The sequence below is a fragment of the Dryobates pubescens genome, chromosome 2 (assembly GCF_014839835.1).
Source record: "Dryobates pubescens isolate bDryPub1 chromosome 2, bDryPub1.pri, whole genome shotgun sequence".
Taxonomy (NCBI): domain Eukaryota; kingdom Metazoa; phylum Chordata; class Aves; order Piciformes; family Picidae; genus Dryobates; species Dryobates pubescens.
Genome location: NC_071613.1, coordinates 14,475,022 through 14,487,451, shown reverse-complemented (window position 1 = coordinate 14,487,451; position 12,430 = coordinate 14,475,022). Strand labels below are relative to the sequence as shown.

General features: G+C 48.6%; 1 protein-coding gene across 1 annotated transcript; it reads right to left on the bottom strand.

Annotated features, from left to right (window-relative positions):
* Positions 1-8,033: 8,033 nt before the first annotated feature.
* On the bottom strand, positions 8,034-12,136 carry LEFTY1 (left-right determination factor 1). The gene is made up of 4 exons (XM_009901245.2): positions 11,856-12,136; positions 10,523-10,766; positions 9,262-9,501; positions 8,034-8,418 (listed from the first exon to the last, which is right to left on the bottom strand). The coding sequence occupies exons 1-4, from the start codon at positions 12,118-12,120 to the stop codon at positions 8,082-8,084; spliced, it is 1,086 nt and encodes a 361-aa protein (XP_009899547.1). The 5' UTR covers positions 12,121-12,136; the 3' UTR covers positions 8,034-8,081.
* Between the last annotated feature and the right edge of the window lie 294 nt (positions 12,137-12,430).

The window sequence follows — 12,430 nt, the reverse complement described above, 5'->3', positions numbered from 1 at the left end:
TTACACAGGGCCTTGAGCAACCTGATCTAGTAGAAGGTGTCCCTGCCCATGGCAAGGGGCTTAGAACTAGATGATCTTTAAGGTCTTTTCCAACCCAAACCATTCTATGGTTCTTTGTTTATTGGAGTGACTTGTAGAGATTCTTGAAAATCTCTCCTGACATCATCCCATCCTTTCTTCTGTTTTAAAATTTGGCTTAAGACTTGAATTGCCATAGTGGATGGGAAATGGGCTTCACCTGTGTGTATTTAATGCTTCTGACCTGAGTCGTTTGTATCTGAAATTGCAGTCAGCTCTGTAGTCTTACCACCTATCTTCAGAAGCTGTTTTGTTTATGCTTTGAAGTTTTGGATTGAGAAGAGGGTGTTAAAGCTCAAGGACTTGATCTTAAGGGTGTCTTCCAACTGAAGCAGTTCTGTGATTTCTTCTTGCCAAACTCTGCAGGCAAGCTGTTAGATCAGTCATGTTGGCACAGCTGCTCCAAAATGCTGCTTAACCTGACAGTTCAGCCTTCTGTCCCAGTGCCACCTTCCCAGGCATGATTGGTTATAAAACGCCTTTGGAAGGCTCAGTGCCCTTCAGGCTTGTCTGTGTCCCTGCTTCCTGGTGTGAGTCAGGGGGCCTCAGGTCACCAGGTGTCGCTGTGAGCCCTGGGCCTTCCCTGCTACCCCAGCAGCTGGCCGGAAGACAGTTCTGTTCTGCATAAGTTATGGTTGGTAAGAAACAGATCTTGGCCCTACTGGTGGTGACAGTGGAATTTATTTGTTATGCAGCAACTGGTGTTGAGGTGAGTCCAAAACAGAACCCAAGATGGATTTGAGACTATTACCTGTTTGCAAATACAGTTGATGTGGTTAAAGAAAAGCCCTTGGTACCCTTTCAGCTGAGTATCTCCAACTTCTAAATTCACATCCACAAGATAAGCTTCATTAGCATCCCAAGAAGTTATGAAAAGGAGGGGCAGATAGTTGCAGTGGTGGTAATTGCACCATCATCCACAAACCTAGCACTTGTGTTCTGAGTGCATAAATTGTTAAAGCACATTTAAACTGTTCTCTGTTTGCCTGCATCTGGGATATTAGGAAAAATTTCCTTCCTGTAAGAGTGGTCAGGGTTTGGAACAGGCTGCCCAGGGAGAGGGAGTCACCGTCCCTGGAGATGTGAACATGTGTGGCCATGGCACTTCAGGACATGGTGGTGTTAGGTTGAGGGTTAGAGTCAATGATCTTAGAAGTCTTTTCCAACCAAAACAATTCTACCTAGAAGTTCTGGAGCACTGCCTCATGTTTGTCTTGCATTTCTGAGTTTATTGACTGGAAAAATCAGTTAGCCAAAACACTGACACAAAGCTTTTCCTCAGACAGATCCATCTCTACACCTTGGGAAGAAATGTAGGTACATCTAATACGCAAAAACGAGCAGGGAACGGGACAGGTTTAGAAAGACCATCACCAGCAGCCACACACAGCAGCAGCTGTCAGTCTTCAACCTAAAGGCTCCTTGCCCATTTTCCTCAAACAGTCCCCTGCAAATGGGACAAATAAATGAGTTACTAAAAAGCCACTTCAGTGTTTTCATCTAGACCTTGGTTTGCTCAAATGTGCAGGAACTTCTTTGGGTTTTCTGAGTCTGACAGCTTCTGCACTTGCTACTGTAGGTGGCACTGAGCTAACAGCAGAGGCTGTGTCCGGTTTCAGCAGCACAAATGAAACTCTCAGCCTTGAAGCAGTGTACCTGACCTGGCTCTGTCCCTTGGTGCACAGGCTGCTGCAGGGAGGGGATATTGGGTCATTCTGCCAAGCCCCGAAACAGACAAAATTAATCGTTTTGACCCACCTGAAATTCATTAATAGCAAAAACCCGGAGATGTTGAGACCGTTAAGAGGCATCTCCAAACCTGTCAAAGTCCTGCTCCAAGAATGGAGTTCAAGTCCTGGCTGCAAATCCTGTGCACAGGGGCACAGGATTTCACATTAACTTAAAGGCAAAACCCAGGAGATGTTGAGACCATTAAGAGGCTCCTCTTAAAAATATCAAAGTCCTGCAGGATCTCCGCCTCCCCCTTCTTGTTTGCTTGGAGTTCCCCTTTCCCAGACTCCAGATGTTCCCAGCCAAATCCCAAGGAGCTGCCCTGATTATCACCTTTGCTGGGATGTGGATTGAGCATCTGCCTTTCCACTTACACTGGCAATTAGAAGGCTGCTCTGAAAGGCAAAGTGTCAGACATTCTTGGTAGGAGTTTGTGAAATGCAAAGGGAAAAAAAAAGAGAGGGTGAGGAAATAAGGTCTTACCAGCAGGGGAAAGCTGCAGCTCTCCTAGGTTTTGAAAGAAAATGAGAGCCCAGCCTTGGCTGAAATGAAGCTGTGGAAGGATCAGACAGGCCACTCTGCTAGCAGCAGCATGCAGGACAGTTTAAAACTTTTGTTTTCACTCCTAAAATGAAGTGATAATGGAGAGAGAATGTGCTGCTGTCCAGCCCCAGCCTCTCTCAATAAGAAAAGCTTTCATGAGACCAATAGATAGAAATTTTGTCCCCATGTCCAGCTCCATTAAATATGACCTCACAGGTCATCTTGTGAGCAGTGCCATGAAGGCAAGTCAGAGCTCATGCTCATGATAAGCTTGAGCTCAGGCTGCCATTGTGAGCACTTCCACAAGAGCTTGACTTTGTGTGGGACGAACAGATCTGTTGAAGCCCTTCATGTGAATAGCACACACCTCCTTCTCCTTGTGCACACAGAATCATGGAATCATTGTGGCTGGAAAAGACCTCTAAGATCATGAAATCCAACTGTCCACTGTGCCCAGTAAAACAATGCACTGGGTTAGAAGGGACCCTAGAAGATCATCTTTTCCAACACCCCTGCAGTGAGCAGGGACATTTTTAAGTAGGCCATGTTGCTCAGGGGCCCATCAATTGGACCTTGCATATCTCCAAGGATGGGGCCTCCACCACATACTCCCTGGGCAATCTGTGCCAGTATTTCACCACTCTCATTGTAAAGACCTTCCTCCTAAATCTCCCCTGCTCCAGTTTAACACCATTGCCTCTTGTCCTATCACCACAAGCCCTTCTAAACAGTCCCTCCCCAGCCTTCCTGTAGGTCCCCTTCAGATATTGAAATGCAGCTATTAGATCTCCCTGGAGCCTTCTCTTCTCCAGGCTGAACAGCCCCAACTTTGTCAGCCTGTCCTCATAAGAGGTGCTCCAGCCCTCTGATCATCTTTGTGGCTTTCCTCTGAACCTGCTCCAGCAGGTCCTTGTCCTTCTTGTTGAGGCCCCCAGAGCTGGACACTAGTGCAGGTGAGGTCTCAACCTCATGTCTCAAAGTGTCACATCTACATGGTTTTTTAACACCTGAGGAGTGCTCTGCACCTTCCATGGCGCCAGAAGATGTCTATTGTTTTAACACCTTTCCATCTTTGAAAGTGATTTCTGCTCATGTGGTTGATGCTGCCACTGCCCTGCTCTGCCTTTTGGGCTTTTTTTACAGAATCACAGAATCAGCCAGGTTGGAAGAGATCTTTGAGATCATCAAGTCCAACCTATCATCCAGCACTATCTAATCAACTAAACCATGGCACTAAGTGCCTCATCCAGGCTTTTCTTAAACATCTCCAGGGATATCAACCCCACCACCTTCCTGGGCAGCCTGTTCCAAGGGGCAATCTCTCTTTCTGTGAAGAACTTCTTTCTAAGATCAAGCCTAAACTTCCCCCTGCACAGCCTGAGACTGTGTCCTCTTGTTCTGTTGCTGGTTGCCTAGGAGAAGAGACTAACCCCCCACCTGGCTACTACCTCCCCTCAGGTAGTTGTAGAGAGCAATAAGGTCTCCCCTGAGCCTCCTCTTCTCCAGGCTAAACACCCCCAGCTCCCTCAGCTTCTCCTCAAAGGGCTGTGCTCCACACCTCTCCCCAGCTTTGTTGCCCTTCTCTGGACACGTTGGAGCAACTCAATATCTTTCTTGAATTGAGTGGCCCAGAACTGGACACAGGACTCAAACAGTTTTCCCATAGAACTGGTCATGGCATAGGGATATTAATGAGCAGTTGGGGAAGGGGGAGGTTAGGGATTGCTCAGTCTAGCACTGCTGATAATGAAAGTGGGCAAGTTATGTGGCCTAACTCTGTCTACATCACATTCACATTTTTAATAAAGAAATGGGTGGAAGTCGAGGCACAGGAAGTTCCATGGAAACAGGAAGAAGAATTATTTCACTGTGAGGGTGACAGAACACTGGAACAGGCTGCCCAGGGGGGTTGTAGAGTCTCCTCTCTGGGGATGTTCAAGACCTGCCTGTGTGAGTTCCTGTGTGACCTGGTGTAAGTGATCCTGCATTGGCAGGGGTGTTGGACTGGATGATCTTTTGAGGTCCCTTCCAGCCCCTGACACTCTGTGATTCTGTGTGGCCTAAGCAGTGCTGAGTAGAGGGGCAGAAAGCACAACATAAATGTTTAATGCTGAACCACGCTGCTGCCAGGTCCATGGAGACCATGGTGCTGCTCAGATGGAAAGGATAACATGACAGCTTGACAGCCTTTGCACGCCTTACAAGTTGTACAGCTATGAAAGCAGCGAGGTGGCAGCACCCAGAAGGTGTCACAGCAAATGCAGCCTGGATTAAAGATGACAGGCCAGGAGATCATTTCCTGCAGATGGCTGATGTCTGCAAAAGCCCCAGGTGTGGCAATATTTCATCCACAGCCTCCTGCCTGGGAGTCTGCACTGTGGGAATCTCTGGAGCCAACCCACGTCGGTACAGCCTCCCAGCCTGCTGCATCTTCATTGCAAAGCCAGCTGGAGGTTGAGAAGCAATGCTCCATCTCCCCAAAAGCAGAAGGTTCAATCCCAGTGTGGGTTAACAACTCCCCACAGCATCCATCATGCTGAGACAATAGCACAGCTGGTTAATTTTTAATTAAGAAACTTAATTTTTCATCCACTTTAACAGATGACAATGGTGCTGTGCACAGTCAGGGTAAGGATGGTATGGGCAATGCTGGAAGTGCCCAGGAGGCCCCATGCAGCTGCTGGGAAGGGACAGACTGTGGGCACAAAGAGATGGGGCCATGAGATGCCAGACATGGGTGTTAGTGATGCCCAGCCTGGCTCTCTGTGCTGATGGCTTTCTATAAATCACCTCTTCACCAGGCCTCCACTCAATGCTTCCAACCAGCATCACATTCTTGGCCAGTACCATAAGCTATGCTCAAGGGATGCAGAGGGTTGGTGGGACTGAGGAGGGCGATGCTGTGACATCTGGGCAGCTTCCCCAGCAATAAAGAATTCTCCATGCTGGTGGCAGCTGGTGGTCATCACAGATTTGTGCCCTGCCCATCCCTGCAATACTTGCAGTTCTCCCCGCAGTAACGCTGGGTCTCTTTGACCACCATATCCCCCTCCCTGTCTCCACCAGTTGTCCACACACATCCACAGAGCCCCACCACTCACCTCTATGTACCTTGTGTTTGCAAGGCACCAGGGAAAAGGGAGCCAGCTGCAAATCAGAGGGAGCAGGACATGGTGCAGGATCCTGGCAGAGGTGAGCAGAAGAGGGTTCAGCCTTTGTCCACGCCACTGTTCCCAGCCCTGCATCCCTCTTGCGATGCTCTGCTCCTACTTCACACAGCAGCCTGGCACTGATGGCAATGGATGGAATTTCTTCCAGACCTGGGGGATAACATCTGCAGTCCAAGTACTGGCGTCTGGAGGGAAGCCCAAGTTAATGCTCTTCACTCTCAGGCAGGAACCAGTCCAAGCTCTTTCTCTCCCAGGATAAATCATCGGCTTTGTTCTTCATGGAGATAGCTGAGCTCACGGCCTTCAGGCTATGCCTTGCCCTGAGCTGTGGCTGAATGCCCATCTCATTAGGATAGATGCTTCACGGTCATGAGAAGGAAATGGCCAGAAATCAATCGCTCTCATCCCATTCTGATTCCAGTAGCCTGTGGTGCTGTTGGCAGCACTGGAAACTGGTGAGTCTGCCTATGCCTTTTTGGTTTTTCCTCCTTTTAGAGCTCTTCTTTTGCCACAGGCATTTACATAAGTGAAAGGTGACCTCAGACCTGGGATCCTGCAGTGCATCAGGGACATTAGATATCTCAGCCTTCCTGATGAATGAGTCAAAGCTACAGCAGAGTCTAATGGGCCCTTCTTTTCACTTAGTCCATATCACAGTATCACAGTATCACAGTAACTAAGGTTGGAAGAGACCCCAAGGATCATCAAGTCCAACCTGTTCCAACAGACCTCACAACTAGATCATAGCACCAAGCGCCACGTCCAATCTCCCCTTGAACACCTCCAGGGACGGCGACTCCACCACCTCCCTGGGCAGCCCATTCCAATGACGAATGACTCGCTCAGTGAAGAACTTTTTCCTCACCTCGAGTCTAAACCTCCCCTGACACAACTTGAGACTGTGTCCCCTTGTTCTGGTGCTGGTTGCCTGGGTGGTTGCCTGTCTAGCCTGACAAACTCATTTCAGAGTCCTCCCACCAGCAGTGGGTTCAGCCAGGGACTTGAGGATCACATCCCACAGCGACCACTTCATCCACAGAGCTATCAGGATCTCAGTAGGTTATGAACTGAGGAATCTAACTCAAAATGTGGGAATTATTATCATTGGTGACACCTTGGCCAGCAGTTTAGTAGAGTTCAAAAAAGAATCTAACCACATTATCATTGCATTTCTCCAGGGGATGTGTTTGTCAGCTCTCCATGAGGAATGGTCAGGGTTAAAGTGCTTCCTCTGGGAAGAGAGGGAGGAGGAGGCAGCTCATCTCTTTTTCACTGCAGCTCCAGTTAAGCACCACCAGGTACTGGCACTGCACTGCTGCAGCTCACACGGAGAGCATCATCTCTTGCCTCTCAGATGTGCTTCTAGGTTTTCTCTTTAAGAACTCCACAGCTCAGGGAGAAACATGGGTGGTGTGGGCTCTGCTCCACCTGCCCATTCAGCCCAGTCCCATCCTGAGCAGAGAAGCTTTACCAGCAGGATCACACAGGTAACTGAGGAGACCTGTCAGAGGGGGAATGTTTATAGGAGCTGAGCATTGAGGTAAATCCAGAAATACGACAGATTTTTTTTTCCCCCCCTCCACTTTCACACCTAAGAATAAATGTGAGAAAACACATGGCTACATTAATAATTGGAATTTATTGTTTCCTTGGGTTTGAAAGCACACAAAAACTTGGAAAATATCCCTAACTCGAGGAGGAAAAAAAACCAACCTTTAACAACATAACTAGAAAAATAAGGGTCTGATTCTACAGCATGTGAGCAGCCCTAAGTCTTAATATTCAGGACTAGAAATTCTGCCTAAAGCTCTGCTAAGCCCATGGTGCAGGGGTGAAAAATAGAATCCTTTGAGTTCTAGAAAATATTTTATGTGTCCATATGCATATGATACATGGGCATATATATATATATATATATATGTTCCTTTGAGCTGTAGACAGTATTTTAGGTACATCTATGCATGCATACAGACAATCTGTATATACCCAGTATGTATGTAGACATTCCATACATAGAATCATAGTCTCTACATAGGGGGGTGTTTGTATACAATATATACATCTAAGTGCTTCTGCTCTCCAACTCACCATAAACATGACATGAAAAGACAAGGATCAACACCAGGAGCCTAAGAATGAAAAACTGAAGCCACGCATTACTTCATCACCTGGGAGTGATCCCACCTCCTTTGCCTGGAGCTCCAGGCAAACACTTTGGAATGGGAACTGAAATAAATGGGATGGTAGCTCCATCCAATTAAATGAAATTTGACTGGCATCAAGGGGGCCTGGAGAAGTGGTTAGTGTTCTTGGGGACCCCTCGCATGGGTATACGTGAAGATGGATGCTCCTCTGAGCCCATCTATATCGACAGTGGCTTTAAGTGCACCCTCTCTGCAGGAGAGCTGCAACCCCAGCTGCTGCTGACCCTTGCATGTGGGTATCTGGGTGTCCCCACAGGCTGTTTTTCACTGGCCTTAGGGCTGGGGAGCAGGGTGGCTCTGGGCAGGGCTGTAGGTAGGCAGGTACCAGGTGCCATCCCAGCTGGCCGCCCATGTCTCACACCAGTGCCATGCCGTCCGTGAGGCAGCTGCACCTCTCCACGATCATGTTGGGAAACTCAGCGGCTTGGATCTCGGTGTGGTTGCCCCTCTTGACAAGGTACATGACAGGCAGCGAGGAGCTCTCTGCCACGGCACAGTTGCGCTCCCCATAGCCGAAGCGCCGCAGAGGGCTGGGGGGCTGCAGGCAGCCCCCTGAGCACCGGTAAGCCTGGTACCCTGCTGGCTCAAGGATCCAGTGCTGCGTCCAGCTGAGCTCGCGGAAGTTGACGTAGTGTTTCTGCCGGCAGCAGCTGGATTTCATCGTCACCTCCTCATTGCAGTCCCCAGGGCCCCTTCACAGTGAGGGAAAACAAGAACTGGTGCCATAACTGGAAACTGAGATAGTGGGAGAAATAATCCCCCTGTGGTGTTAATAGCACAGGTGGGCCCTGAGACCTGAAACCTAGGCCATTCTTGGGTTTCATCTGAATATTGAGGCAACAAATATTGGAAGAGGTGTATGGTCAGCAGGGCGAGGGAAGTTCTCCTACCTCTCTAACTCTGCCCTAGTGAGACCACACCTGGAGTACTGTGTCCAGTGCAAGAGGAACAGGAATATGCTAGAGAGCGTCCAATGGAGGCTATGAGGATGATTAAGGGATTGGAACATCTTGCTGATGAGGAAAGGCTGAGAGGCCTGGGGCTGTTTAGTCTGGACAAGAGAAAGCTGAGAGGAGATCTTATTAGTGTTTACGAATATCTGAAGGGTGGGTGTCAAGAAGGGGGCAGTCTCTTTTCAGTGGTGTCCTGTGATAGGACAAGGGGCAAAAGATACAAACTGGAACACAGGAAGTTGCACCTCAGCATGGGGAAAAACTTCTTTACCCTAAGGGTGACAGAGCACTGGAAGAGGCTGCCCAGAGGTCTGTGGAGTCTTCTTCTCTAGAGACTTTCAAGAACTATCTGGATATGTTCCTGTGTGACCTGCCCTAGGTGATCCTGCTTTGGCAGGGGGTGTTTGACTCAATGATCTCCAGAGGTCCTTTCCACCCTCTACCATTCTATGAGTAAGATTCAGGAGCAGATTTCCTACCCCTCTCTTGCAAGGGCAAGAGCTGCACACTGGCCTGGCATACACACTATACTCAGGGACAAAGTTACCCTGGACACAGCACAGACTGACATTTCATACATACCCATAGTCTTCCAAGTTGAGAGTGTAAAGCACCAGTTCAGGTTTGCTTAGGGCTTTATCCTTGGGGTCCTGAGAAGTGAAACGCACGGCTTTGGCCACTTCTGAGGCATGGCTGCCTACCCTTTCTGCTTCAATCCAGACCTCCAGGAACATTGGCTCCTGCCTCTTGTTTCGCAGCCAGAAGTGCACAGCCTGTGTCACATCAAAGTACTTCCAGCCTGATTCGCGTATAGGAACCAGCCTGCACAACAAGGGCTTAGCATTAGAGGAAAGCCCATCAGATAAAGCCCAGGATCACAGTGCTGTTATTGCAGCAGAAGAATAATTTGCTTCCTGGAGATCATCACAGGCCACGATTACATGATCGTTCTTGCTGAGTGCTCCGGGCAAGCACCCCCAGCCATTAACTCACACCTCAAAGAGAAGCATGCAGATCTACCAGACACTGAAGGGCTGAATGAAACCCTTTGTGCATGTCAAGGTATTCATTTGTGCTCATGCAGAAATAGGGCAGTGCAGGATTAGACCCAGCCTGGTAAACACCACTACTCCCAGCAGCTCCTGTCCTAGATGCATTAGGACCGTAAGTTTCTACCCACCCAGAAAATTAGTTTGATATCTAATTCTGCCTTTAAGGGTTGTAAAACTTCCACAGAGCTCTAGGCTACAGAATCAGAGGTGGGTTGTGGGTTGGTTTTTTTGCATAATTTACTTTATTTAAAGTAGCTAATGAAATGGTCAATGGAAAGAATCCCAGCGGCCACTAACACTCTCTAACCTGAGTTAGAGAATGAGTGAGAAGTGATCCAGGTGGAGGGGTTTCGAGGGGAAGACCTACCTACCACTACACATCATTTGAAACAGATTATTTCAACAATTCAGCATATATATTAGCCTTAATTTCTGCACTTACTAACTCATTCTGTATTTAGAGTTTGCTTCGACAGATGTGACCCCATCAGACTGACCAGAGGTACAAAAACACCACATGCAAGATTGGTCACAGAAGTCGTGCTGTCGTTTCAAAACCAACAAGCATTCACTGTGAATACTAGCAGCTGCTTATAGCAGTGAGAAATGGCATCAAGTAAATGGGAGTTCAAGATAAAAGCTTCTATTCTGCTGCTACTTAATGAGGGATTGTGGCACAGACTGCACAAGGCAGTGAGGAAAATGGCATTTACACAGTAAATTCAAAGTCGTCCCATGGCACTCATAACCCGTAAGTAGAATCCTGTCTTCAGGGGAGGTCCCTTTCTTACCTGGAGTCTATCAAGGAGGTCCTGTTGGTCCCGTCAGGGTGCCGTTGCACCCAGTACACACTGACCCTGGCGCTGGAGACAGGCCTGTGAGACTGCCTGGCAGGCAGAAGTGCTCTGTCCAGAGGCTTTTTGAAGAGTTTCAGTTCAGCCATTGTCACCTCGCTGTTTTTAGGTATTCTGCCCTCCATGTCAAAGATCAGGTTCTGGCGTGTGGTGGCACCAGGGTAGAGGACTTCTGGCATGCCTGTGCACACAGGGAACAAAAAAGAACAGCTTGTCATTGCCATCCTGGTGAGCAAAGCTCACACACTTCCTCCACAGTTATCACAGAATGCATTGGGTTGGAAGGGACCTTCAAAGGTTGTCTTGCCCAACCTCCCTGCAGTAAGCAGGGACATCTCCAACTAGATCAGGTTGCTCAGAGCCTCATCAATCTGGACCTTGAATGAACCACGGATGGGACCTCCACCACCTCCTTGGGCAACCTGTTTCAGCGTTCCACCACCCCTATAGGAAAAAACTTCTAATGTCCAAATTATCATCACAACACGCTCCTTCCACGCTCCCCTGTGTGGCAGAGACAGCCTCTAAACACACCTTTTCTAATGCATGCTTGAATCAGTGTCTTGCAAATTCCCTAATTCTTCCCCTATGTCTGAGTCTCCACAGCTTGGAGGAAAGAAATCTCCTATATAATTTGACCCCGAAAAGGTGCGCATCTCTTTGTGCCAGAGCTGGGCATGACAGCAGGAAACTGCACCATTTGCAATGAGAACTTGGTTTCATTTGCTGCCCAGGGTGCTGTCTGTGCCTTTTGAAAGCGAAACGAGCTCTAAGTGTCCTTGTACAGACACCATTGTGTCTGCACAGCCGATTTCCTCCTTGATATTTTTCCCAGACAAAAGGAGAAGAAGAAAAAAAGATGGGGGAGAGGGAAACATCCTCCAAGAGGTGTGATTCTTATTCGAGGGCTTTTCTTTGAGTTTTGACCCTAAACCTGTAAGGTCTGCATTTTCTAACGACTTTTTTCCACCTGCCGAAGCTGTTGCCTGGCTACCAAGGCTTTTCTCTTCTATCAAGCTCCAGCGGCAGCCTGCCCTTTGCAAGCACTGTGAAACCCCCCTCTCTCGGTGCAAGTTGTTACTAGCGAATGTTAATCTTCAAGACTTTGTGACATGCACCTCTTCTACCCAGCTCGGGTTTGGAGCCAGACCCAAACCTCATTCCCTGCATGTTCTGCTAATCCTGCTGCCAGCCAAGTGAGCGTAGGCAGCTCCCCCTGGCAGTGGCAGAGGGTTTGGGGTGTTCCCGACAGTGATGCTACAAACATTACCTGCGTGTCCAGGGATGCCCCTGAGGATGCCAGCCAGGCTTGGCAAAGCTCGGCGCTTCACCCTCTGGCGCTTCAGCATGGAGATGTACTTGTTCTTTATGTGGTCTGGGATAATCAGGTTCTCCAAGTCTCTCTCGTGAATTTTAGGAACCTCAGAGAGCCCCAGCTGCTTCAGAAATACTTCCTTGAGCCCTTCCCGTGTAAATGCTTGGATCGTGACGACCAGGCAGAGCATGCAGAGCATCTGGGTGAACCTCACATCCATCCTCTTCCGTTGGTGAAGCAGCTGCCTGCCCGGCAGAGAGGAAGAGGGGGATCTCCCTGGGGCTGCTCTTGGCAGAGAGATGGTGACAGGCTGCCTGAGTGGGATGGAGGTCCCCTGCGCCAGGGTTTTATAGCCGGCTTAGTCCCACTGGCACAACAAATTCCACAAGTGGGGACGAAGAAGAGGACTTAAAAGGATCACTCTCTTGTCAGTAGACACATGCCAGTTTAACACCTTCATCTACTGCAAAGTTAATACAAGAAGGTTTAGGAGAGCTTCTAGATTCCTTCACGGGGAAGAAGTTTCTGTC